Genomic DNA, 24422 nt, shown 5'->3' with positions numbered 1-24422 from the left:
CTACTGCACGTTTTGCTGTTTCTTTTTAAACTTTAGTAGGACTTTGGGACAGTTCCGTTATGACAGTTTTTCTTCATTTCATCATGTTCTTCAAAAGTAGTATTGTTCGTTTGATCCAAAACCAAAGAGAAGTGGCTCGTTTGGTTAGTGTTATCCATTGCAAAAATGTTCACTCAGACACCTTACCCAGTGTTCAATAACATGCAGAAGATAATATTTGTATATGCAAAACATTTATAATGACACAGAAAGGCATACAAAAATTATCAGGTTAAAATGTTTATTAGTACTCTAGCTTGCACAAAAGGAACTTAGGATCTTGGTCTCTCCTTCTTGCCCTTGTACAAGGTCAACAGGGAAACATTGGCTACTTTGACAGCCTTGAACTCCATGGATGTCGCCAGCAGGGTGACCCTTCCAACCAAAACCAGCAAGCAGAACTTTGTCATTTTCCTAGAATTTGGCAGTAACCAGACTGTTAAAAACAACTGTATGATTTAATTGCAGTAACAAATAAGAATAAAGTCAAGCAAGGCTAACAACCAGCACTTGCTTTGGTAAATTTACAGCTGTATGTAATGTACAGCGGAGTAGCTGCACCCTAAGTCTGTTGAAATAGCCTCAAGTTGGAAAATTGGAGCTCAACGATTCCACAGTCTGTGTTCACTAACCAGCAGAACACGGTAGCTCTACACTCCCCAAAGCGTCGGTTGAGGAACATTACTATTTCTGAGCGGTTACGGTGGATCAGTTAACTTTATTGGTTTTGGGTGCAGGTTATTCTACTTCGATGAAGTTCAGGCAACCACCGTTGGGAGCAAGGGCCGCTACTCTCCCGCTGTTCTGGATCAGCTGGACGCTAACGCTTTGCCGGATGGGAGAGTTGGGCTGCTTCGCTTCCGCAGGTCCGTTTGACAGGGGAGCAAACCGGACACCGAGCATCAGTTTCCTCGCGTGGGGCAGCCCCCCCGTCAGTCCCCGCCAACCCCCGGGACTCAACGTGCCGGGCACAGATGCGGCCCTGTCCCCGATGCTCCCGGCCGCAGGTGCCCCGCGGCTCGCAAAGGTGGCCGCAAGGCCCTGCTGTCGTGGGGTCTTTCCTCTCCCTGGCGAGGTGATTTTGCAGTGAACTATCCCAAATTAGTAACTCCGCTGGAAACAGCTGCCCGGGAGGACTGTTGGCAGCTGGGTGGAAGCGGGTTGTTTCCTTTGGAGAACGCCAGCACTGTTACATAAGCGCTTCTAAAATTAAATGTTTTGGTTGGCCGAGCAGATAAATCCACCCGAAATCCCACAATTTATGTTAAAACTCCCGGTATAATCTGATCTGCAGTGTTCCCTGCGAAATCTGGTTTCTGACATCCCGCAGAGCTGTAAAGCCAAAGCCTCAACTGGAGGCCCTCAGGGACCGACCCCTCTGCAGCCGGTCCCTCGCTCCCCGCCGCCCAAGCCCCGGTTGCCCGGCCCGGCGGCCGGCAGCCCCGCTCCGCCCGGGGCGGATCGGGAACTACAGCTCCCGTCGTCCCCCGCGCCGCCGCCATTTTGGGCCGGTTTTGCCGCCTCAACCGGCCGCTGACGTCCCCCGCAGGTTTCTGGGCGTGTGAGATGCTGTCAGTGTTTCCTCATGCGCCTCTTCCAGCAGCGAGAACAACGAAGGGGAGGGAGAATTAGGGCTTTGACTACCTTGTGTGGTACCTCAGAGGCTGTGGCTTCCTCTCACTTGAACGGCAGCTACTTTAGGAAACACTGATGGGTGTACAACAGTCCAGACCCTCTGGCTGCCACAGTTACATTCTCCAGGGGAGTGGAGACAGACAAGTGTTGGGACCTCCTTCCACACTGGTAGATCTGCCTTGTAAGGCAGACTGAGCTTTTTTGTGGTTTGTTTTGGTTTTTGTGTGTGTGTGTGGTTGCCCTCCCTCCCCCAAAGGTAGACCAAGAATCAGAAGCTTCATTCTTGATCCGGTTTCCATCCAGACCAGCTGTGGCAGGGCCTGGAATCTGTATGGAGATTTCTCAGGACAGGATGGCATCTTTGGGGATTGTTAGGAAGGGTGGAAGGAGTAGAAGGGAGGCAGGAAAGAGAGTTGTAACAGGATTAATTTTTGCATCATCCCAGGTTGCGTGGTGGAGATGAAGCCTGAAAGGCCTGCAGGCAAGTTGGTTGCCCAGAGAGAGGATTTTGCTGGAACTGAGACAAGCTTTTTCTATATATTGAGGCCAATTTTCTGTCCATGCTTCTGTTGCATTGTCAGTACATTGTGAATATATCTGAACCAGAGAAACAATGCATGTCTCAAAGTAAAACAATAGTAACGATATATTACATGCTGGTACGTTGTACAGTGACTGATACCTCATACTTTGGTTGAGACATGCTATTTTAGAAAGGTGCTCAGTTCATGGCGACCTGACATGTCACCTGAAGGTAACTATAAACTGTGTTGAAAACAGATTGTGCCATTGTCTGAGGAGGTGCTAGCCAAACAGATAAGTTATCCATGTTTAAAATTGTCTGCAGTCTCATTCATTGCATGCAAACTCAGTGTGTGTATAATCATTGCAGCATCAGGCAGAACAGCTGTCATCTCGGGGTCTCCATCAACATTTATGTAATCATCCGGTTTGACAGGGGGTTTGCTGGACTGTGGTGACACGTTTGGGGATGTGTGGCATGCCAGCAATACTGACTGGCTAACCTATCAGTCTCTGATTGTTTGCTTGGTTGCATGTTTTCTTTGTTGTCTGCAAACCCCGCTTTGTTTCTGGGCAAATTGACATGTATGTTTCCCCTCTTTGACTATGTGAAACGGTGGTCTAAGAAGGCAGGTTCCCGCTAGAAATTGATAGCACCATGGAAACACACAGGCTGGAAGTAAAGTTAAAGATACATTCTGTTGTCACAGAATGGACCACAGGACATTAGCTTGGATTCAGCCTGGACTGACTTTAACTGTGGCCTGCCACGGTTTATACTACGTTCTCTCCCTTTCTGTGTCCTCAAAGGACACATGACTTGTTCATTTGTGCCATACTGGTTTGTATTTCAGCGTGTTTATTTCTTAGCTTTTGCTCCTGTGCTGATGAAGAACACTTAGAAAATAGCAGCACATGGATGAAATCATAAGGCACCATCAGAAAGCCTCTCTGTGTCTTTTCCCCCCCAGTTATTTAGGAGGTGCTATGGGTCAGGAGTACTGAAACATTTAACAGGCCAGTGACATTAGTGGCTTCACATTTTTTAGAAGACTGTGTGACACTTCTGCCTCTTCCTAGGGCTGCTTAAAATTTTCAGCTGAGCCATGTCTCTGTACTGGTGTAATTATTCTAAGTTTAGCATCATACATTTCTGGTGCTTTGCAGAAAATTTAGAGATTATTTTCAATGGGTACTTGTTTATCACTAGTTTCCCTTATCTCTTTTTTTAAGCTGGGATTCTCACATAAGTATCTAGATTCCTCCTTAAATTGGATAGAAGCAGTACTACTGAGGACAAGCTGTTGAGAGATTTTTAAGATTAGCGAATACTCTCTGTATCACTGAAGGAGAAGTGAATTAAGATGGTAAATCCTTTTTAATAGTTATGATGCTAAAGCCCCTATCTTTATCTTACATCTGGAATGCAACAGACAGGAGCTCTTAATCAGTGAAGTAGGTCTTAACTGTGTGATCACATCAGCAGCTAGCTGATGTCAGCTGCCGAGCAAGAAAGCAGTGGGTGGGTGTGGGCTATGCATGTATATAGATAGGTATATACATACACGAGTACACATAGCTGCTAGCAGGAGCAGGTTGTGATTACTTGCTGTCTGCTATTTAGGTGGAGAAGGGTGCAGTGTGATGAAACGTCAGCTAAGCGCTGGTCCGAGCTTCTTTTTGAGGGTGAGCTGCTCACGCTGAAGGTGGGTTCCAAGAACCCATTTCTGCCTGGGCCCCAGCGTTCCTTCCAGGCTGGTCACAGATCCATGGCTGGGTTCATGAAGGTGGCCAGACTGCACATGAGCGCGCTGCAGAGCACTGTCGTTGCACATGGTCCACCAGTAAGTATCCTGATTTCAGCTTTCCTGGTCCTGTGTAGACCCTTTGAATGCAAGCTGCAGTCAGTGAGCAATGTGTGGAGAACGGGGTCATGGGGTTTGAGGAGTCAGCTCATGTGCCTTGCCCTCTTCTTTGCCATCAGGAGCACAGCTGTCGTATATTTTGAGAAGGCTGATGAGGACAGAGGGTCTGCAGTGCCTGTGACCCATGTATCTTTTGAGAATGACCCATCCCAGAAGCAACGTGCCGCATTCACAGTGATGTCTATGCACCTTGGTGTCTTGGTCTGACAGTCTGGAAACAGAGGCACTGTAATTCTGTGGGCACTTAACAACTGTGGTCTTGCTTGGAGTTATCTGTAAGGATAACAATTGAGCTGGAAAGCCGGACATGCACAAACTAAATTAGTGCTGAAGAAAGGAAACCACTTCCAAATACTTGACTTCTAAGCTTGCTACGTCTGCTTTCACATCTGTCAAATGGGGATAATACTATTACTCTGAAGGTATTGTAAGACTTCAAAATACATGTAATTCTTTCTCTGGTTATCATATGGAAGGAGAAATTTCAGAGCTGTTTGGAAACAGCACCTCCACCTTTCTTTAAGGTTAGGCTTGAGTACAGATAAGAAGCGCTCTTCAGTGTGATTTTGGAGCCTGGAGAGACTATCAGATTTTCTTTCTTTTTTTCCTTAGCAAACAGCTCACATCCTGGTACAATTTCGCCAGAATGTGTAATCTTTAATTCACAGGGAAGCTGGAATGCGCCAGCGGTAGGTGTCCACCGTCAGAATAAATCTGAGCACACGAAGAATTTCTCCCGTGGGTACCGGTGCAGTGATGGAGTGGCAAATCCCGACCCCGATTGGCTGGATCTGCTGCCCGTCACACTGCCAGGCAGAGCGCGGGTGCCCGGCTGCCAACTGGACCAGAGGAGCAGATGTGCTGGGTGTGGAGGGACTGGCTCTCTTCTCAATGGAAAGAAACGCTGCTCTTAGGTTCCTGCTGCTTTTTTTGTATGTGGGATTCGCAGTGTCTGCGGAGCAAATGATTGCGACAGTGGATGGCAGGTCAGTAGCTGAGTGTGTATCCACAAACTCTGTTGGTGGAGTTGAGTGCATGTTTTAAATGTTGTAGTTTGGTCATCTGTGCTGTGTGGAAGTGGGTTCGATTGCAGTTTAGAATGTCAGGACATGGTTTTAATTTTCTTTTCAGGTTTGAAAACAGCTGGAGCTAATACAGAAATGAATTATTTTGAAGCATACAGTGCATTAAAAATGTAACTTTAAAAGGATTTTATAAACAATTCTAGAAATGGGCATCTGTCTTATGTTTCATTACATTTTAATGACTCTCACACTGATTCTCCCTGGTCTGTGTAAAAACGGAGTTCTAAATAGAATAACAGCAAGGGTGTGAAAACTACTCCAAGAAACATAGGTGCTAAAATATTCTACTTGTGTAGAATAAATATTTGAAGCATGAATTCAATATTGCAAAGAAGTATTAAACTTACGAAATTACTAGAGATTTGGATTTATCATTGTTTATAGTGCCATTTCATTCTCTAATGAAATATAAATAGGAAGCCCAAAAGATAGCAAGGGAAAGAGAGGACTTTCTAGAGCCAAGCATTACAAAAGTGTAAACAGCCTAAATTGTATTATTTGAATCATGCCCCAAAGTCACTAAAAACACACAGATCAAATATGCTGATGAAGGTTACAGCTGGCAGTAAAATCTGTGCATTTAAGGCAAGAAGGACATGTGGTGATTTGCTTAAGCTTGTATTAAGAGATCTGGTAGTCAGTTACCGATAAATACTACAATATGTTTTCATTTAAATAGCTTACTTGCTGTTCTCCTCTGCCAGTTTTCAGATTTGATGGCTTTTTAGTAAAATTGCACTTTTTTGCAATCAGATCAAAATCTGAGAGAGAGCAGGCAGTGAAGCATTACATGAACTTTATTACAGTAAATATTTAAAGAAATGAAGTTGTGATCCTGATGCCAGTGAATTGAATGGGGATTTTGCCTTTGCATTCAGTGGAGGTGGGATCATGCCTGCACAGTGGTAATCTGCTGGAAGTTCTATGAGCTCAGTTTCTTTTTTAATATTAAAAATGAAAGCTTGAGTATCTTGCAGTTCTGATCCAGTTCTTATCAGACATCAATTAAAGTGCAGATCAAACCCCAGTACTCAGTACACTGTAAAATAATTATGTAAATCTGTCTCCCTGTGTCACATCACACATGAGGCTACCAAAATATGACACAGAATACTTAAAATTTAAAAACTATAGGAGTCATGGGCTTTGTAGATATTTCTTAATGATAGAACTTAAATAGATACATTTCAAATTTAATAGCATTTTTTGTTAGGATGTTTCTTAGAAGGAACTGGCTTTTGCCCTGAATCTGGGCTCCCAGGCTTACATATTTATAATTTTAATAACTTCATTGAAATTACTTATGACCAGTATCCCTAGGACTACAACCAGTTCATGGCTACCAGGCTCTCAGCAAGCATTCATCACCTTTCATCATAACTTTGTTTTTAGTGCATTTGAATGTTCACATGTTATTTTCCAATTAAATGCTTCACAAATTAATTGAAACTAGTTCAGCAGCCAGGGGGAGGTAGTCTGCAGGTGGACAATATTAGTATTAGAGTGTGTGCTGGTTTTGGCTGGGATAGAGTTTATTTCTTTATAGTAGCTAGTATGGGGCTACATTTTGGATTTGTGCTGAAAACAGTGTTCATAATTCAGGGATATTTTCATTATTGCTGATCAGTGCTTGCACAGAGTCCAGGCCTTTTCTGCCTCTCACCCCACCCCACCAGCGAGTAGGCTGGGGGTGCACAAGAAATTGGGAAGGGACACAGCCGGGACAGCTGACCCCAACTGACCAAAGGGATATTACAGACCATATGATGTCATGCTCAGCATATACAGCTCGGGGAGGAAGAAGGATGGGGGGGATGTTTGGAGTGATGGTGTTTGTCTTCCCAAGTAACCGTTGGGCGTGATGGAGCCCTGCTTTCCTGGAGATGGCTGAACACCTGCCTGCTGATGGGAAGTGGTGAATGAACATCTTGTTTTGCTTTGCTTTTGCATGCGCGGCTTTTGCTTTACCTATTAAACTGTCTTTATCCCAGCCCATGAGTTTTCTCACTTTTACTCTTCTGATTCTCCCCCCCATCCCACCGGGGGGAGTGAGTGAGTGGCTGCGTGGTGCTTAGTTGCTGGCTGGGGTTAAACTACGACAGAGCGGTAATTATGGAGTAATTGCAATACTGCAGTAGAGTACATTTTGCCATCTGATGCAGTTTGTCAGAGCAGCAGTATGAAGAGTAAAAGACAGTGTGAATATGTCTTCCTTTAACCTGATGGTCTGAAAACTGTCTATGGCCTCTACACTCGTTCACTGTTGAGTGCCAGGCTTATTCACATGGCTCGTTTGAGTGGACAAAAGACTGCTCACGTGAAAGTCTTCAAGGGCTGGAGTCTATATGAGCTTTTTCAGACAAACAAGCCAGACTTGGTTATCTTATGTAGATGGATAATGTCATCTGATAAGAAGGAATTTACACTTCTTTATACTTATAATCTTATTTAATTGGGTTTTACATAGTGATTAGTCATCCCAGTGCTTTGTATTAGGGCTAATCCAATTTCATGTGGGTTCCTGACATACTTGGTATGGTAAATTCAACATACAACATACATGTCTGGGTGTATCTGGGCTAGTTATTTATGAATTGGTAAGGAAAAATATTAGTCATCAAAACATATACCATGTGTGCAACTGAATTTGAAGTTTTAGGGTAGAGTGGCCTAAAAAAATGATAAATTTAAAAGTCTAGTCTCTAATTCAGTTTGCTAGAAATGATTTGCTGTCACTGATTTGCAGGTGTAGCCACTGTTTGCTGATAGTTTGCAGGCAGTGGAGAAGAAGGCTCTAGTGCTAGCTAGTTTCCTGTCTCTCATACATGCAATGAACGTTTTTATATACAGAAGGGAATACATATTTTCAATGTGTTATTATTTTCCCATTTTTTCTTTCCATGTTTTTGTTCTATGAAACATGCTCCAGATGAGAGCAAAAGGGCCTCCCTGCCAGAGATCGCCTGTGAATTCTCCAGCTTGCCTTTGATTGGAAAGGCTGCTGATTTGACAGCAGGATGGCTATTGAAGGCCACCCGTTCCTGTCACAGTTCACACACTTCTGTGACACGTCAGGGTTATGAGTATCAAAGGCAGCTGACAAACCCGATAACATCAACATCAACTTGTGCTTGCTCAGAAACCGGGAGGCGATCCTTCCTTTATGGCACTGATTGACTGACTGTGCCAGAGTGATCTGGCTTCAGTAAGAAAGAGCAAAGACTGCAAGCCTTGCCATGATCGATTTCCCTTGCCTTTCTCTAACAGGGCTGCATGCATTGTGCAGGAGGAAAGGAGGCAGCCAGCACTGCTAGTAAACAGAGTAACCAACAGGAGTACCTAGGAGCAGTTACTTCACCTGCATGCCTCCGCCTGCCTTCCCAGTGTGCCTGCCATGTGGCTGATCATCAGTATTTGTCATACTGTGGTACTTAGCAGTGGTTCCCGGGTCATTCTCTCCACTGCATTCCTCATCAAAGCATGAATATTTCATTAGCTGTGCACTTTCATCTATATTTGAGTATCTTCCTGCTGAAAAAGGAAACTTGACATCTCTTTTGGAGCAGCATGGCTGCGCATTGCTGTGCTTTTACATGTGATGTAGAGGGGTCAAACTGCATCGTCATGAGCTCCCAATGTGTGCCTGTGGGCTGCATGGAGGCCGGTTATGACTGTTCTGGTCAGGATGTAGCCCCGCAGGGGCATTCACAATGAGTTATGCCTCATATATTTATTGTATGCTCTCCTCAAGGCTTGATGTTACCTATCAATTAGCATTCCTCAAGGTGATTTAATTGGCATGACCATGGTATTAGCCTTATCCCAGATGGGAAGCTAAGCAATGATTTTTTTTTTTTAATTGACAATCATGAAAAAAAAATAACCCTTCCTCTTCCCAGAACAACATAAAAACCTTTCAAATCCAGTGAGGGAATGAAATGAATTACACAATTTTATGCTAGTCTCCTCTCATCCCAGTATTTTAGTCTGCACACTACAGCCTGGTGATTTCCAAACTGGAGTAGTGGGCTATGAGCTTTTGATGATGTATATAGGGAGGAGCTAAAAGTGGAACTAAACATAACTAAATATGTATAGCTACAACTAAATATAACTGAAGTTAGTATAACTAAATAAATTACATTAATTTCCTTCTGGTGTGCCTCAATTTTGTAGCTATTATCATGAAAAAATGACCCCAAATTGCCTTTTCCAGCCTGAAGGCACAATGTGTTATGAAGGAAGACTAGAATAGAAAAATAAGGCTGCATCAAATCACAAAACCAATGTCCTAATCGTTAAACAACCTAAGAGAGAGTTCTGCCTGGAAAAGAAAACAAAGTTTTGTCCATTTTAGCTGTGTCTTTTGTTACCTATCTGTCAAAATGAGGATTATTTCCACCCATCTCTGAAGACTGCTTGCTGTTGGCATGGGACCTTTGAGTGGCTTGGAGACCTCAGCCCAGCACTAACCCTGGCACCCAAAGGGCAGTGGGACAAAGTGGGACCCACTTTGAAAGTGCACAGCCTCCTTGAAGTCACTGGGATTTAACAGCTACAACTGAGGAGAAAGTTGGTCCCACTATATGTGAATAAAGCTGCCAGACTGATTTTAAACAGTTTTCCTACATTGAACTTTTTTGAATGTAAGGTCTTTTTAAGGTTCTTTCAGCTCAGATCGCAGTCACTGCTGTGGTGCTGCAGAGCCTAGCTGTCTTTTTGTGCTGTGTTATGTTTTCTCTCGACTGTCTTCTGCTTTATTGCCCTGGTTGCTGAAGGGACTGAGCAGCCTGCCTGATGGTCTGGAGCAAACCTACTCATCAGACCTGGTGTTTGGCAGCAAAGCGACAAGCTGGAATACAGACTCCGCTTCACTTTTGTCTGTTTTGCCTTCTGGGTTTGAGCAGTTTGCAAGGGTACACAAGAGATCTGTTTGTGGCAGCACAGAGTATGCCTGCGAAAGGACATTCTCGCTGGAGAGACACTGATCAGAAGAAAGAGCCTGCTGCCCTCCTGAACCTCGAGTGTAAACAAGACATTGTGCGTGAAATCTGGGCTTTGCTGAAGCTGGTAACTTTGCATGGGTTTCAGGCAAGCCAGGTTCAGTGTGATCAAACTCCCTGACTGCCAGAGCCGCAAGGGCATAGCAGCAAGCAGGGCAGGCTCTAAGCCATCCCACGTTTCTCCTTCGGTGGTGCTACATTGTTCGGACTCACATCTACCATTAAGGATGCCGTGATGGAAATTAGGTTGGGATCACTCCTGCAGTACATGCTAGTGGGTAACAAGATCCCCCTACCCAGGGAGTCCATCGGGGAGTGGGTTCACCCAGCTCCGCAGTGAGGCCAGGGCTTGACTCTGCAGTTCAAATACCTTATGGTTCAATTTACACATAAATACTGAAAACTGCTTTTATTCCTAGTCCTTATATGCTGATCTTTGTGTATATCTTTTTAAGTATTTTGCTTCTGTGGTGGGTTGGAAAGGCAGCAAGAAACAAGGCAAGAAGAGAAGATGGAAGTGTATTTCCACGTGAAGTGGCTGTGGGGCAGGTCCGTCCCCACCTTCGCTTATGGCCTGGAAGGCACTGTGTGGGCAGAAGTAGGGCAGGGTGTACAGAGTCTCCATGGGACGATACTCAGCTGTGAGTGCGGGAGTGCCCCTATGTTCACCTGCTAGGGAATGCTGATGGCGGACTTGAGAAGTAGACATGGGTCATCAGATCAGTAGATCAATCCAGTGTAGGGGGCTGCAGGTCTCAAGGAAGCTGCTGTGGTGTGGAGGGGGCAGGAAGGTCTTCCTGTGACTCAAGGAGTAGAATCTGGTCTTAAGGGAGAGCCTGGTTTCTTGGACTTTGATCTTGTAGGTCTTTTGGTGATGTATGTGAATCTACTGGGCTTGATTCTCTAGTTCAGGAAAGCAGATCATACTTACACCAGCTGAAGACTTATCCCTAAATTATACCAAAGAAGAAAATCAAAGGCTGAAAATTCCTTGAGCCTGGTAGTTGTCACTTGAAATGTGCTTCACTTGCGCCCTACCTTGCAGCTGACTTCCATGGGATTTGGCATTGCTTGGAACAATTCAGGAGCTGTCTTTAGATGGCCGTAAATGTGGACTTCAGGCATACTAGCCCAGTGCATTTGCCCTGTGCTGGAGGAATTCAATGTGTTGCTTCTGATCCTCACTGGGGACTGAGGACAGTGTAGCACTATCCTTGTGCTCCTCTGCTTGTGGGCTGGAACTGGTTCAGTCTTTAACCCAAAACTGATGTCCCATGGAAAGGGACAAGAGCGGTAATGAAGCTTTTAGTCAATAAGGTAAGGATATGGGAATGCCTGGCGGGACTGATCCACCTGAGGCATCTCTGAAAAGGCATATTTAACCTGGGTACACTGGCTTTGGGATTAATTTGCCCTGTTCCTGTGACATTAACCAGCCAAGGATCTGAGTTACATTTTGAATGTTTTATTGAACAAAGCAGGAACAGCAGTTCTCCCCAATAAACTTGCTGCACACTTTAAATCCAGATGCTGTACAGTAAATATTTTCTCCTCTCTTCTAGTTCACCTGCATTTTCAGATCAAGATTCTCTGCAAAAAAATGGTAAGGCTTTTTTTTTTTTTCAGTGAGCTGAATGCCTGGATACTGCCTCTGTTAGTGTGGCTGTAAAAGATCTTCATTCCCAGATGTTGCTTCTGTTGGCATTAGTGACTCTTCTGTCAAATGTTTTGTTAAAGTATATCCCTCTTTAACAAATAACCTTTAAAGGATTTGCCTGGTTAATCATTTACTGACTGACTTTGGGATACAGTGAGAATGTGGAAGAAGGAAGTATTCACTCTTTTTTTTTTTTTTTTTAACCAAATGAAAACAGAGCTAAATGTTTGAAGGATGGAGCTGTGAGAGTGTCCATGAAATGATCTGTCATCTGTGAAACTTCACTCTCCCTGGCAAGCAGTTGGGCCGTCAGGTTATTTGTCACAGCTTCCCATCTCTGGCCAGTTCAGGAAAAGAAATTCCCACCCATAGTTAACATGCTTTTGCCATGCAATTCAACACACACCCTTTGACAATAGAGTTTGCTGTATGAAGAAAGAAGCAGCTTTTGCTAAGTGTGTTTGGGATGATTAAATACATGTATAGGTGGAATGCGGTCATTTTGGGGCACTGGAGTTCTTCCCAGTAAGGGTGGCAAGATGTTCAATGAAAAGAAGAGGAACCTTGTTGTATGAGTAAGGTAAAATAAACTAGAAAATGCATGTATTGAAGGCAATATTTGCACCAAGCCAAATACTTTACAAAACAAAATCAGGTATTCTGAAATACACATTTTGTGCAGGGATAATTATTGTTTGCATAAGAACATACAAGATTATGCTTTTATAAATGATTGGATGTTTTCTTTGTAGGCTAATAACACACTTTCTTCCGCAGGTCGACGTTATGATGGTGGTGTGAAGCCAAAATTTAATGTAAGTCAAGTAGCAGTTACACAGGTAATGTTTGAAGGACTGGATCTGTAAAGTTTTTTCATAGAACATTTAGATCTCTTAATCTGCATTATTGAATTAAATAATACATTGTTTACAAGAAATAGCCAACAAAACTGTCTAAATCACTGTGATGTGGCACTGATTCACTACCTGCTGTACAAGATAACTTCTGCTTTTCTGAGAATTGAGGTGAGACTTCAGTTGCCATTGCTGGTGTTGACTTGCAGTGGGTTTGGGCACAGGGTCTTACTGAAAGAATCAAATCCTATCATCCATATTCCGTACAATGCCATTGGACTGCTGCGGCCAGTATTTTGCTTATATCACTTGATACTAAAAGAATAGCTGAAGCAAAACTGCTGATTGTTTAAATTTAGTGGGAGTTTTTCCTGAGTCCAGCCCGTAGGTCTTGTCAAAAACTGAGCATAAAAGACTTCCTTACCAAAAAACATGCAAGTGATGCAATCTAATGTAAATAATCTGTTGATTAAATCTCTCTCGTCTGTACTTCTGAGAAGACAGCCTTATCATTTATACAAATGACAGTCATGGTCAATGTTTCTTGCTGGCTGTTGCATAACGTTTTCTGACCATGATCTTACCTTGCTTTCAGCTTGTTGCTGTGAGTACTTACTAATTTTAATCCTAAAGCAGTCTTGTGCCATATGTAAGGTCAAGTATCAAAAGGGGTCTTTCACAGTCTGAGCTGGGAGACGTGATTCACTAATCTGAACAGCAAAAAAAAATCTCTCTTTAAGCCAAGACAAAGCTTTGGGCTTAACTATGTCCCTTCTGGAGCCTGGTAAGATGCTGTTTGTCTCTGGGACTCAGAATACCTCTCTTGTTTGTATGTGTTTTGAACTTGCTTAATCATATCACGTGCAAAACAGCCATGCAGACATTGTATATGTTATCATATTCAGATAGGACATATGTGTAGATGGAAAAGAGCTGATGTCTGGTAATTTTAGTTTGAAATATGGAAATTACAGTTAAATTTTGAAGTCCTGAGCCCTAACTCACTGTCTCAAATTATATTGCCTGACAGCCAAATTGTCCTCCATTTGCTGTGAAATTTGGCTTCGAAGGGATAGCATTTTTCTAATGTCTACAGATGGCATGGAAGCTACAGTCCCCGGGTTTTAATCTTGCCAGCGACGGATTTTGTAAAGGCAGGGATCCATACTTGAGCCATCCTGTTCTGCAGCAGGCATTTTCCTGATTTTAAAGCTGTCAGGAGCCAAACTGTCTGCACGTAGATGTAGACTTGGACATTTCTTTCACCTGGACAGCTGCCTAGTGTGCTTTCAGCATGGTAGGCTGGGTCCCTGGCCCCAGCTGAGTCCTCTTTAGTGTGTTGAAGTAATTCTTACAGGTGTCCTAGAGACTATTCTGCTGGGGTGAGCACCTTGTGATTCTAGCTCTGCTTCAACTTTCTATATTAGGCAGCTCCACAGTGTGCTGAGGTGAGATGGGAGCATGCTAAGAATGTGGTTTGCCCCAGTGATACTACCCTAGTAGAGTAAGTACAACTTATATTGGCTCTCTGGCCAGTTGTTCTGGAGCTAGAGGTCTGTATGGTGCCATTCCCATGGTGGGAAGGGTTAGCCAGAGATTTCTCTGCTTCCTCAGGTCAGTACTGCTGCAGCTGAGAACTGGCTTCACAGATGCCCTCCAAAGTGCTGGCCTCATTTAATCTGGTAGGGTGGAGAGTAACTCCTGAAATACACATCTTCTGATACCGATCTTTTATGTGGTCAATCAGGTTGTCAGCTACAACTTCAGCAGGAAAGGACAGTGGGAAAGAGCATCCTGGAGGCCATTCACCCACAGCCACTACAGCCCTCTCAATGTCACAGTTAATGGCATCCCCTGCATTCTCTTCTGGGCCAAGAGGATCATGATTAAGTTTGAAAACCACACGCAACTGGATTTGACGGAGAAGACATTTGGTGTCCATGCAACAGTGGATGTTGGAGATTCAAACTGCAGTGAAGACAATGCAATGTAAGGTGGCATTGTACTCCGCCAAGGGAACTAGTACCAGATAACAAGTCTAGTAAATACATACTGAAGGAAACAGAACTTGTATTATGTGGTGTAAGTGCCCCAGGGACAAGCTCCTTCCTATAATGTCCTGATATTGCAGGCAGCAGGGCAGCATGGATTATATACTTACAGACCAGTCTTTCATGGGGCACATAGATGTACATAGCTGTCTTCATCTCTTGCAGTAGTGTAGTCAATCCTTGTGGCCAGCCAGTTTTGCTCTTACTGCCTGTGAGGCTGAAGCTGTTGATCTTTTTAGCCTCAAGCTGTTTTACATAGCCACTTGGGAGATTGAATAGTGGATCCTATGCTGAATATAGGGGCTTAGGAGCTGGCTGTGCATCACTACTTATCCCTTCACGGGATGTGTGCCAGCAGTAATGTAAACCATTGGTACAAGATGCAGATGTGTATTTAGAAACACAGTTAGGTAGCCCCAAGTCTCAGGATGTGGTCTGTGAGTTGCTGAAGACAAAGAGCAAATTCGCTACAGGTTTGCATGTGACCTGAAGAGTCTCTGAGAACCTGAACTCTACATCCCAGTCTGTCATGAATTTCTTCAGTGTGAACAGGATTTAGCAGCTTTGCTCTTGCTGAACCTGAGTAAGAGCTATACATTAACCTAACTGGATCCAAAATCCTTCAATCCCATGGCTATACTAGAAAGCCATGTAGGTTTTTTTATTTCCTTTGTCATGTACCTGACCCCTTCTTTTCCTCCATGCTGACTGGCTTCATGTCTAATACCAGGTCATTGATTTCCACTCTGGTAGTCAAGAGTCTAAAAATTAGGAGGTGGGTACCTAACAGGGCATGTGCTGAACATGGGCACTGAGTCTACCCCATAAACCGTGTTTAAATCTGTAATGACACACAACAATAAAAATAACATGACCAAAACCACCAGTTTCAGCTAGGTCCTATACAACATTTCACCTGTATATCTAAAGACGTTTCCACGAAAAGTAGGTGTTAACTCTTTCTGATTATACATCTGTGAAAGATAATCCAAGGTGCACAGAAATTTCAGTGAGGTTACAAGAAAACTGAAAGTATAATTGAAAAAGAAGCCAAGTTTTCTGCCTGTGGTATCATAGTATTCAGCAAGACAGTCTGAATTTTACAACATCAGCATGTGAGCTAATCCAGCACTATGATTTGACAGGCAGAGGAAGAGAATGGAATAATGTTATTTTAAAAATAAAAAGTAATAACTTACTTAACAAACATTTCTTCTTCTCTTCTGGTCTGCAATTCAGAAATACTCTTAGTCTTATTAGCAATGATTGTAACCTTATAGAAAATGTACTCATGCAAAAGTAACGATTTCAAAATACAAAGTGTAGTTTTACAGTTTTTCATAAGGCTTGAAAAATCAGAAAGGCAGTGCAGTGGTGAACTGCAAACTCCTACTGGAGCTGCTGTTTGGAGACTGTTAGGTTTGAGTAGGCTACTCTGCCTACCTATTTGTCACAGGTACCTCTACAGTCTGGTTACAGTAGTGGATCCTTCATTCTGTAAATTGAGAGTTCTAAGAAATTAGTTGTCCTGGCTCTGGCTGGGGGAGATAATTCTCTTGTGTTTTGGGTCTGTGGTGAAAAGAGTGTTGATAACACACCAGTGTTTTGGCTCTTGGTGAGCAATGCTTGCACAGTGTCCAGGCTTTATCTGTTTGTCACTCTGCCCCCGCAGTGAGTAGGTTGAGGTTGGCAAGAAGTTGGAAGGGGACAGTGCGTGGACAGCTGACCCAAGTTGGCCAAAGTTATATTCCTGCCATATAATGTCATGCTCAGCAATAAAAACTGGGGTAGAGGAAGAAGTGGGTAGGGGTTGTGTCTTCCAGGGTGGCTGTTGCTCAGAGATTCGCTGGGCATTGGTCTTCTCGTGGGAGATGATCAGTGATTGCCCTTGCAAAACTTTGGTCTTTTTTTTCCCCTCTTCACTTATTAAACACTATCTTGCCCCATGAGTTCTCTCTCTTTTGCTCTTCCTATTCTCTCCCCTGTCCTGCTGTGGGGTGAGGGGGACAGAGTGAGTGAGCGGCTGGATGGGTCTTAGTGGCTGGCTGGGGTCAACACACCACAGGGCTATATATTCTGCTTGATGCCTTATGTTGGAAGATATTTGGGAATTTATAGAACACATTATTCATTTAAAAAGCTGCAGGAAGAGTCAGGAAGCAGAACTACTCTACAGCATACCCTTGACATACCTTTTTATCAGTGTTTCACCATATCTGAGGTTTGATCTCAAAATCTGTGGGTCCAGTGCCATCTTATCTGCCGTGTCTTCTGACCTTTGTCTTTGTTTCTCCCATGGTTTTCTGAGTAGCCTTGAACTATGGACACAGGTAAAGGCAAGCAGCACCTTCATGCTTAGTTTGAAGCGGAGGCTGGCTTGCGGAGGCTGGCTTTTTTTGCTGGGATCAAGAGATATATTGTGGCTACTGAGCCTTTTCTCCTCTGTTCTGTGGAGAGAGAGGAGAAAATACTACCCCTCCCCCATGGTTATGCTTTCTTGCATGTTCTATACTTTGCTTATTTGGGATACACTGAGAAATATTAGTCCCACTGACTCCTGCCCTTCGAGTGTGCTCCAGAATCCTAACCAAGAAAGGCCTGGCTTATTCTGAGCTCTTGCTAGGAGGGATTTGTCAGACTGCATGAGCAGATCTGTGGCATCTCTGCTAGACTGCAAGTATCAAGTCAGTAGAAACTGTCTGTTTCAAGTATCCATTCATTGCCACTGACAGCATCTAAGTACTGATCGAAGTCCCTATATGTAGAAATCATGCTCTGTGGATAGGAAAATGGATAATCTGGGCTCATGAGTCAGGATTAGACTCAGTGTAGTTGCCAAATCCAAGTCTTGGGCTAGATTTTCAGTCAACGTGCATTTGACTGTAGCAGAGAAGAAAGGGAAAAACTGGCTTGAATGTTGCTGTGTAATCTCAGGTTTAAGGACTGACCTAGATTATGCCAGTTGATGGCTGAGTGCTCACATGATGCATTGCCCAGTTTTTCTCACCCCAGAAGAGTCCCTTAAACTTCTCCCTTCTCCAGCCTTCTTTATTAAGACAATACTCTGTTGTGGCTTTAGGCCAACGCAAAGTAGCTGGAGCCAGGAAAAAATATTTGACACCGAACACATATGCATTTGCTAGACAAATATAATAATCCATCCTGCAGGGTTTTTTATGCACCAACTTCTGGATCAGGCCACTGAACTGAATGGCATATTTGCCTGTGTCTAAACCTCAACTATCTATCATTTCCCTTTGTAATAAAGCAAGGGATAGGCTAGATTCAGTGTCCTCGCTTATGGGACCAGTGTTAGTCAAGGTACAAGAAGAAGTCTACACCTCATATGAAATCATAAGGCTAGCTGTTTTTTCTTCAGCTTTAGGTTTGGAAGTCTTTCAGGTGCTGCATGGTTTCACCATATTTTGTCTCTAACTTAGTCTGAAAATGTTATGTCAAAACTGAGAATCTATTATGCAGGTTTTAAGAGGCAAAATATTATTGTTAAGCCAAAAAAATGTATGCCACTCAATCATGCAGTGCTACAATGCATTAATTCCAGAGATGGTAGAAGGATGGTAGAGTATGCATTAGTTTACAATTAACCTGCTGCCTTACCCTTTAGTAAACTCCAGGTGTCCATGCTCACTGCAGATAAGCTTTGTAGAGCTACCTCACAGTCAGTGCATTTATATTGCTCTGACAATGCGCATGTGTGGAGTTTGAACTCAAATGTCATGTGCATTTGTTATGCTCTAGTATCTAAATAGATGAGAATAATGTGGCTGTTTACAATTTCTAATGACATACAGAAGTGATTCCTGACTAAGATATCATGGCTTGAGAAGGAGAACACAGATCGAATTAACCTAATCATCAACCGATGTTGGAAGCAGTGGGATTGAAGTGTGTTGAAAGTTGAGCATGCAGTTCTGTTCTTTCTGGATAGTCTAGGCCTTGATCACATTAACAGCTGAACTACTGGATTTCACTGGAGCAAGATTTAATCCTTTCAGTTTTTTTTTTCTACTGACTTCAAAGGTATACTGAGAAAAAGGCTTCATGTATAACTGTGCTTAATCTTTTGTGCTGCTTTTTTCTCTTAAGTTTTCTGAAGTTTTTATCTAGCTTGATGTTACTTCCTTTTTGACCTAGGCTTTCTCTGAAGTTTGGTGACATTGGCAATCTAAAGGGACTTGTTATTAGGTAAGTTAATGTGATAAAGAAAATACTAGATGTTTAAAGAAAAGATAAAGATGATAAAATATTACATGTTAATATCCATTGTTATGCAGTTGGTTGTGCAATTTGTTTTGGGAGAATATATGTAAGCAAAAATAATGTGGTAGAACTGTTGGTTGTATAAGCAAGACACCTGCATTTAATAGGTCTGTCATTTTACAAACAACATCTGCCTTGCTTTATTAAGGCATTTCTTCTTCTATGTTGACTTTTCTGTTAACAAGAATAGTTCGGGTCATCTCTTTTGAATAGAATCTTCCCATGTCTGGGATTTTTGCTAAACCTTGCTAATTAGCTACACTTTTGTCTGGGAATTTTGCCACAAGAACTGATAGTGAGGGCTCTTGAGGCATCAGACTGTGACCTACTTTATGTTTGCTTCTTGCAGTCAAAGAAAACAACATTTCTTGATAAATAGTTTTCCATATCTTGGATGGATGTACAATACCAATGTTGCACTTAGAATTTTCTCATTCATTTAGGAAAAATCCCTCACATTTCCTCTCACTGTGTGGGAGAGCAGCAAACTCCTTCAGCTGCAACAATGAAGAAACTCAAATGACTTTCCAGACTCAATAGAAGGAGCTAGAGCTCACACTGATATAAATGGGTGAAACTCTGGTAATACCAGTGTGTCTTTTAAGATGTTCAACATGTGAATTTAATAGTTACAACTCTTAGTTAGACTTGTTTTCTTACTCATCTTTCTTCCCGTACAATATTTTCAGATTCTTATTAACAACCAGCTATTACCAGCTGTCTGTTCAGAACTGGTTCAGTTTACACAGACTGCAACTTCTTTACAACCACTCCATACAAGCGACGTTTAATGCAACCAGAATATATGCACCGGCAAGTTACTCCTACCACTGTGAACACGTGAGCAGCTTGCAGAGATATGATGCACTCCTCATACCCAGCTCTGCAAATGATCTTTCAAAGCTTTGGGAAGTCACTTTTATTGATTTCCAGGTAATGTCATGGAATTAAGCCAAATGGATCCCAGAGGTAGACTGATTGGAAATTTTGCATTTCACTGCCAAGAAAGTATAATGACCTTCCATGTACAGTTTACAGGATCTCCATGGAACTGGAAATAGAAATTGAATAGAAATGAAGACTTCAATTATTATACTTATCTTGCTCCCAAAGCAAATGAAGGGCTGTATAGATTTTCTGTAGTATCTTGCCTGTCTTTCCCTTTAGAGTCGGGAGTGAATTTAACTTTCAATGTTATATCTCCCTGAGCTGGGGTCTCAAACCCAGCATCAATAGCAGCATCAGTCACCAAGTATGGGAGTCATCTCCCTTAACTTTTGATGCCTAGTAATTTTAACCTTGTGCCCTAATTATAGTCACCCCAGTCTGCCTCTAAAGCCAGTGGATAATTCCTCTGACTCATCTTAAGTCCTTATTTTAGGATGAGCTTAATCATCTTCTGAAAGTGCCTATTTTTCTGCATTTGACAATAAAGAAGCCTAAGATGACTGGACTAGGATGTCTTGTTTTAAGATACCTAGGTCATAGGGGTTGAAGAGCTGAAAAAGGGGATTAAGGCAAAAGTTAGTCCCCCTTTTCTCACCATGTGATAAATGCTCATGGAGCGATCTAGTGAAGCAGACAGTCAATTCCCTGAATGCCAGTGTGGTAAACTCCGTGTCAGAACTGAAGCCACAGGTAAAACTTATGGGTATTGGCCATAGCTGAATGCAACTTCATGTAGTTTTAGCTGATGTGCCATATACTGCACACTTGGATCTGGTGAGAAAAACCTAGTATTAGGATAGGCAATTGAGAATATTTCCTTGTTTGTCATGTTGAAGTTTATGCAGTTTGAACCAGAGACTCTGGAGATTCTCAACAAATGATACTGGAAATGCACTGTTAATTTGAAAGGTACCACGCTTACAAATAACTATGACTGGGCTATCAAGAGTGATCATAGAAGATTTTCTTTGAAACACAACTGCAAATCCTTTGGGCAGCAGAGTGCAGGGGATTAGAATAACTGGCGGTTTCTAGAAGACTGACCTGGATAAACTCTGAGTGTTAACTCCAGTTAGCACTGATAGTTACAATTTTGCAGTAAGCAGATATTAAATTAAAGAATTCTTACTGGATTCAGGAGCAAATTCATGAAGTTGTTTGTAACCAAGACAGCAAATACTTTATTTAATATGAGCTCTTTTATTCTCTTTGTAGATTCAAGGTTTTAACATTCAAGAAGGACATTTTGCCTATGCAAAAGACTGTGCATCCTTTTTCTCTCCAGCAATACTTATGGGATTGGTTATGTCTCTGATTCTGCTGCTGGTTCTTGCCTATGCTCTTCATATGTTGATCCACCTGAAATCTCTTGACAGGCACTATGAATGCAAAGCTTCTCCTGCCTATTTTGCACAGATGAAAGACAATGACGTGGGGGAGGAGAAAGAGCCACTGAGAAGCAGTGGAAATGAGTCCTATGAACTCAGAAACCAAGAGTTCTGCAAAATCTATATTTAGCAGTATGCATCTGTCTCAGTGAAACAAGTGGTATTTTCTTCTGCTGGCACTCCCGTATGTAGTTTGTGCAGATTTTTCACCAACTGACGAAAGGAAAAGTAGGTAACAGACTGTTTAGCCAGTTACTGTCTGTTATTTCTTGATAACCATCTCAAAGATGCCTTGGGAAACAAGATGAGAGAAAAAAAATTCCCTTGTAAGAAAGAGATTCCATGTGATGGGACTTTATTCCTGTAGTACAAAACCAAAATGCATATCTTTTCAGCCAGCTTACCAAGTCCTGAAGAGAGAGATAATCAGTAATGGATCCTTTGAAATTAAATAAAGATACAAAAAATAGCAAAACAAAAAAAAAATCTTTGCTTATTCTTTCAGTAGGCAAGATCCTTCCTGGTTTTGTATTTGCTTCAGCCACCTTGCTTTGTGTCCTGACAAAACAGTATCCATTCCTTTCTCAGTATATGTTTTCCTTTTATTTTCCAAATTACATCCTCTCCTCTTTGACCTCATAAACTCCTTTTCTTCCTTTGGAGTCTTCAGAGACGTATAAGCTGTGTATTATGCACTACACTGATGAAATAGGGACGGCTTCGGTACAGCAGCATCTTAATACTTTTCTCTGTCTAAGCTGGAGGCTTACTGTAAGGATCTAGTGGGAGAACAGTAGACATCTGGTCAAAGGCTTACCCTTAACTTCCCGGCTCAACTCCACGCCAAAAGACGGATTATGAGCATTATACCCTGTAATTCTAGGTTAATTTCTTTTCTATCAAATCCTATCAGTCCTTCTTGGGAATTTTACCTGAATGGAGATAGCCAGTGCTATAATTGAAAATATATATAAACAAAGTGGTGGAAGAAGCTGCCCAGCAGTGAAAAGGATACTGTGATATAATTTTCACTCCTCCTTCTGAGCGTTTAAGATACTGTCTTCCCACTCATCCTTTCTTCTGTTAGAGTCAAAGTTTGGGAACTCCAAATTAGCCTGTAATTTGGCCCTGACTTCTAGCAAGGAAGAACACGGTAATGTACTAACTGTAGCGCTTTTAGGTCACAAGTAATACAAAACCCAGCATGTTAGAAAATCTTCTGCAAAACCAGATTTAGTAAACAAATGCCTTTTTTATTTTAGGTAATAGATCTAATTAGTTGTTTGTGGTCTTTGTAAAATATACTGCAGTACTCTTTAAACACCTTGAGAGATGTTCAAAGATCTCCTGTTTATTAGCACTGATGACACACAGGCTAGGTGTGGAGTCCAAAGCAGTTAGTTAATTTAGGAAGGCACTTCAGAGGAAAAAGAAAAACAAACATCTTTGAGCCGTAACCAGACGTAAGACACAAGCTTCTGGGGACTTGGCAAGGCTGCCCGTGGCCAGTTATTGCCAAGCTTTATCTGTTTTATAAAGGAAGCAAGCAAAACCACGAATGTCTGGGAACCTGAATGAGGGTAAAATGAGAAGGTGCAAATAAAACCCACAGTATTCTACATGGGGTGGCAAAACACTTGCTGACTTGGTCCCCTCTGCTTACACAGAGTGATGACAGATGTTAGAAGGAGTTCAGGATGCCAGTGTTAAATAGGTGATGTTCCTCAGAGTCTGGAGAGCGGTGCTGTTGTGCCTGGGGTTTGCTTAGCTGTCAGGCAATAAAAATCTGACGCTAATCAGTGATAGCCTGACTGTCAAAATTACCGTCATTCACTGGTGTAAAATACCCACTCTGCAGAGCTGTGCATGGTGGCTTTGGGCATGGCAGTGCTCTCTAAACCTCATGTTCTCTGAGGCACAAGTGCGCTAGTTCCTCCCGCACAGCTCATTTAACCTACTGGTTAGCATCTGATGATGCTGTCAGTATAATTCTTACCTATCATTTCCTTGCATGTTTTATGTAGGCAATATTAGCACCGTTGCTATAAGAGGTTCTTATGAGACTGATAAATCAGGAATAAGGGACCTTCCCTCTAATCATGTCCCTCACCCCTCATGTCCTTCTAAACCTCCTTCCCTAGCTGTTTTCTGACCCACATATGTTCCAGTTTTGAGGGTGAGATGATACCTGCTGGCTTTATGCTCGAGAGACTCAGCACTGCACATCTCCAGCACATGTCAGCGCAGAATTTTTAGTGTGGAATTAAAAGATGGGTGGGGCCCTTTCAGCAGGAATGAGCTTGAGAGGTGAATTTACACCCACTATTTACAAAGCAAACTTCACAAGAAAAAGAGAATACAGATGAAAAAAAAATAGTCAAGAAAAAGAAAATTCCTCTACTTCTCTCAGCTTTTTGTAAACCAGGACACAACTGGTATTACACTCAGGATCTCTTGAGTGGAGGAGTACAGTTAGGAGTTATCTTTTCTCTGCTGGGACTTTTCATGTCATGTTTTCTACTCTGCCAGGTATGCTCAGTATCATCACATTTCTACTCAGGTGCCAGCAAGATTTAGAAAGGATAAATACACTAATTGAGTTAGACAGGAAATACAATGTTCAGTCATAGGACTGGAATTATGAGCCATGTATTTGTAAAGAGTTAATGATGCCTTAATGGAAAAGCAGCACCAGAAGAAAAAAATCGTCATTATTGCAGTTTCTGTCTCCTGGTGCCACATATGGAAGCAAGCACCCATGGTTGAAAAAGGCAAAACGTGGGTTTTTGCATTCCCGGTAGGCTGTATTTTCTGTGAGCCAAACAATCCTTATCAAATGAACATTTTGGAACAACAGAGGCATTCCATTGGTCTGGTCCTGAAACAAGAAAATTCAAGTTAAATTAATTGCTTGCTAGAAAAATAAGCTACTTTGCCACCAACAGACTAATTAATAAAAGATAAGCTTTTTTACATGGTCCACATTCTGCATAATTTTGTTGCTGCATGAGAACACAGTAGACTTTTCAACAAT

General features: G+C 42.4%; 1 protein-coding gene across 1 annotated transcript; it reads left to right on the top strand.

Annotated features, from left to right (window-relative positions):
- The first annotated feature begins 4781 nt into the window (after positions 1–4781).
- On the top strand, positions 4782–23709 carry LOC128137461 (V-type proton ATPase subunit S1-like protein). The gene is made up of 7 exons (XM_052778423.1): positions 4782–5107; positions 11772–11812; positions 12644–12681; positions 14468–14709; positions 18927–18977; positions 19742–19985; positions 21216–23709. Exons 1-7 carry the CDS (start codon positions 4878–4880, stop codon positions 21516–21518), a joined length of 1149 nt encoding a protein of 382 aa, XP_052634383.1. The 5' UTR covers positions 4782–4877; the 3' UTR covers positions 21519–23709.
- Positions 23710–24422: the final 713 nt, after the last annotated feature.

This window comes from Harpia harpyja, chromosome Z (genome assembly GCF_026419915.1).
Source record: "Harpia harpyja isolate bHarHar1 chromosome Z, bHarHar1 primary haplotype, whole genome shotgun sequence".
NCBI classification, from domain to species: Eukaryota; Metazoa; Chordata; class Aves; order Accipitriformes; family Accipitridae; genus Harpia; species Harpia harpyja.
This window is presented reverse-complemented; position numbering and strand designations above follow the sequence as displayed.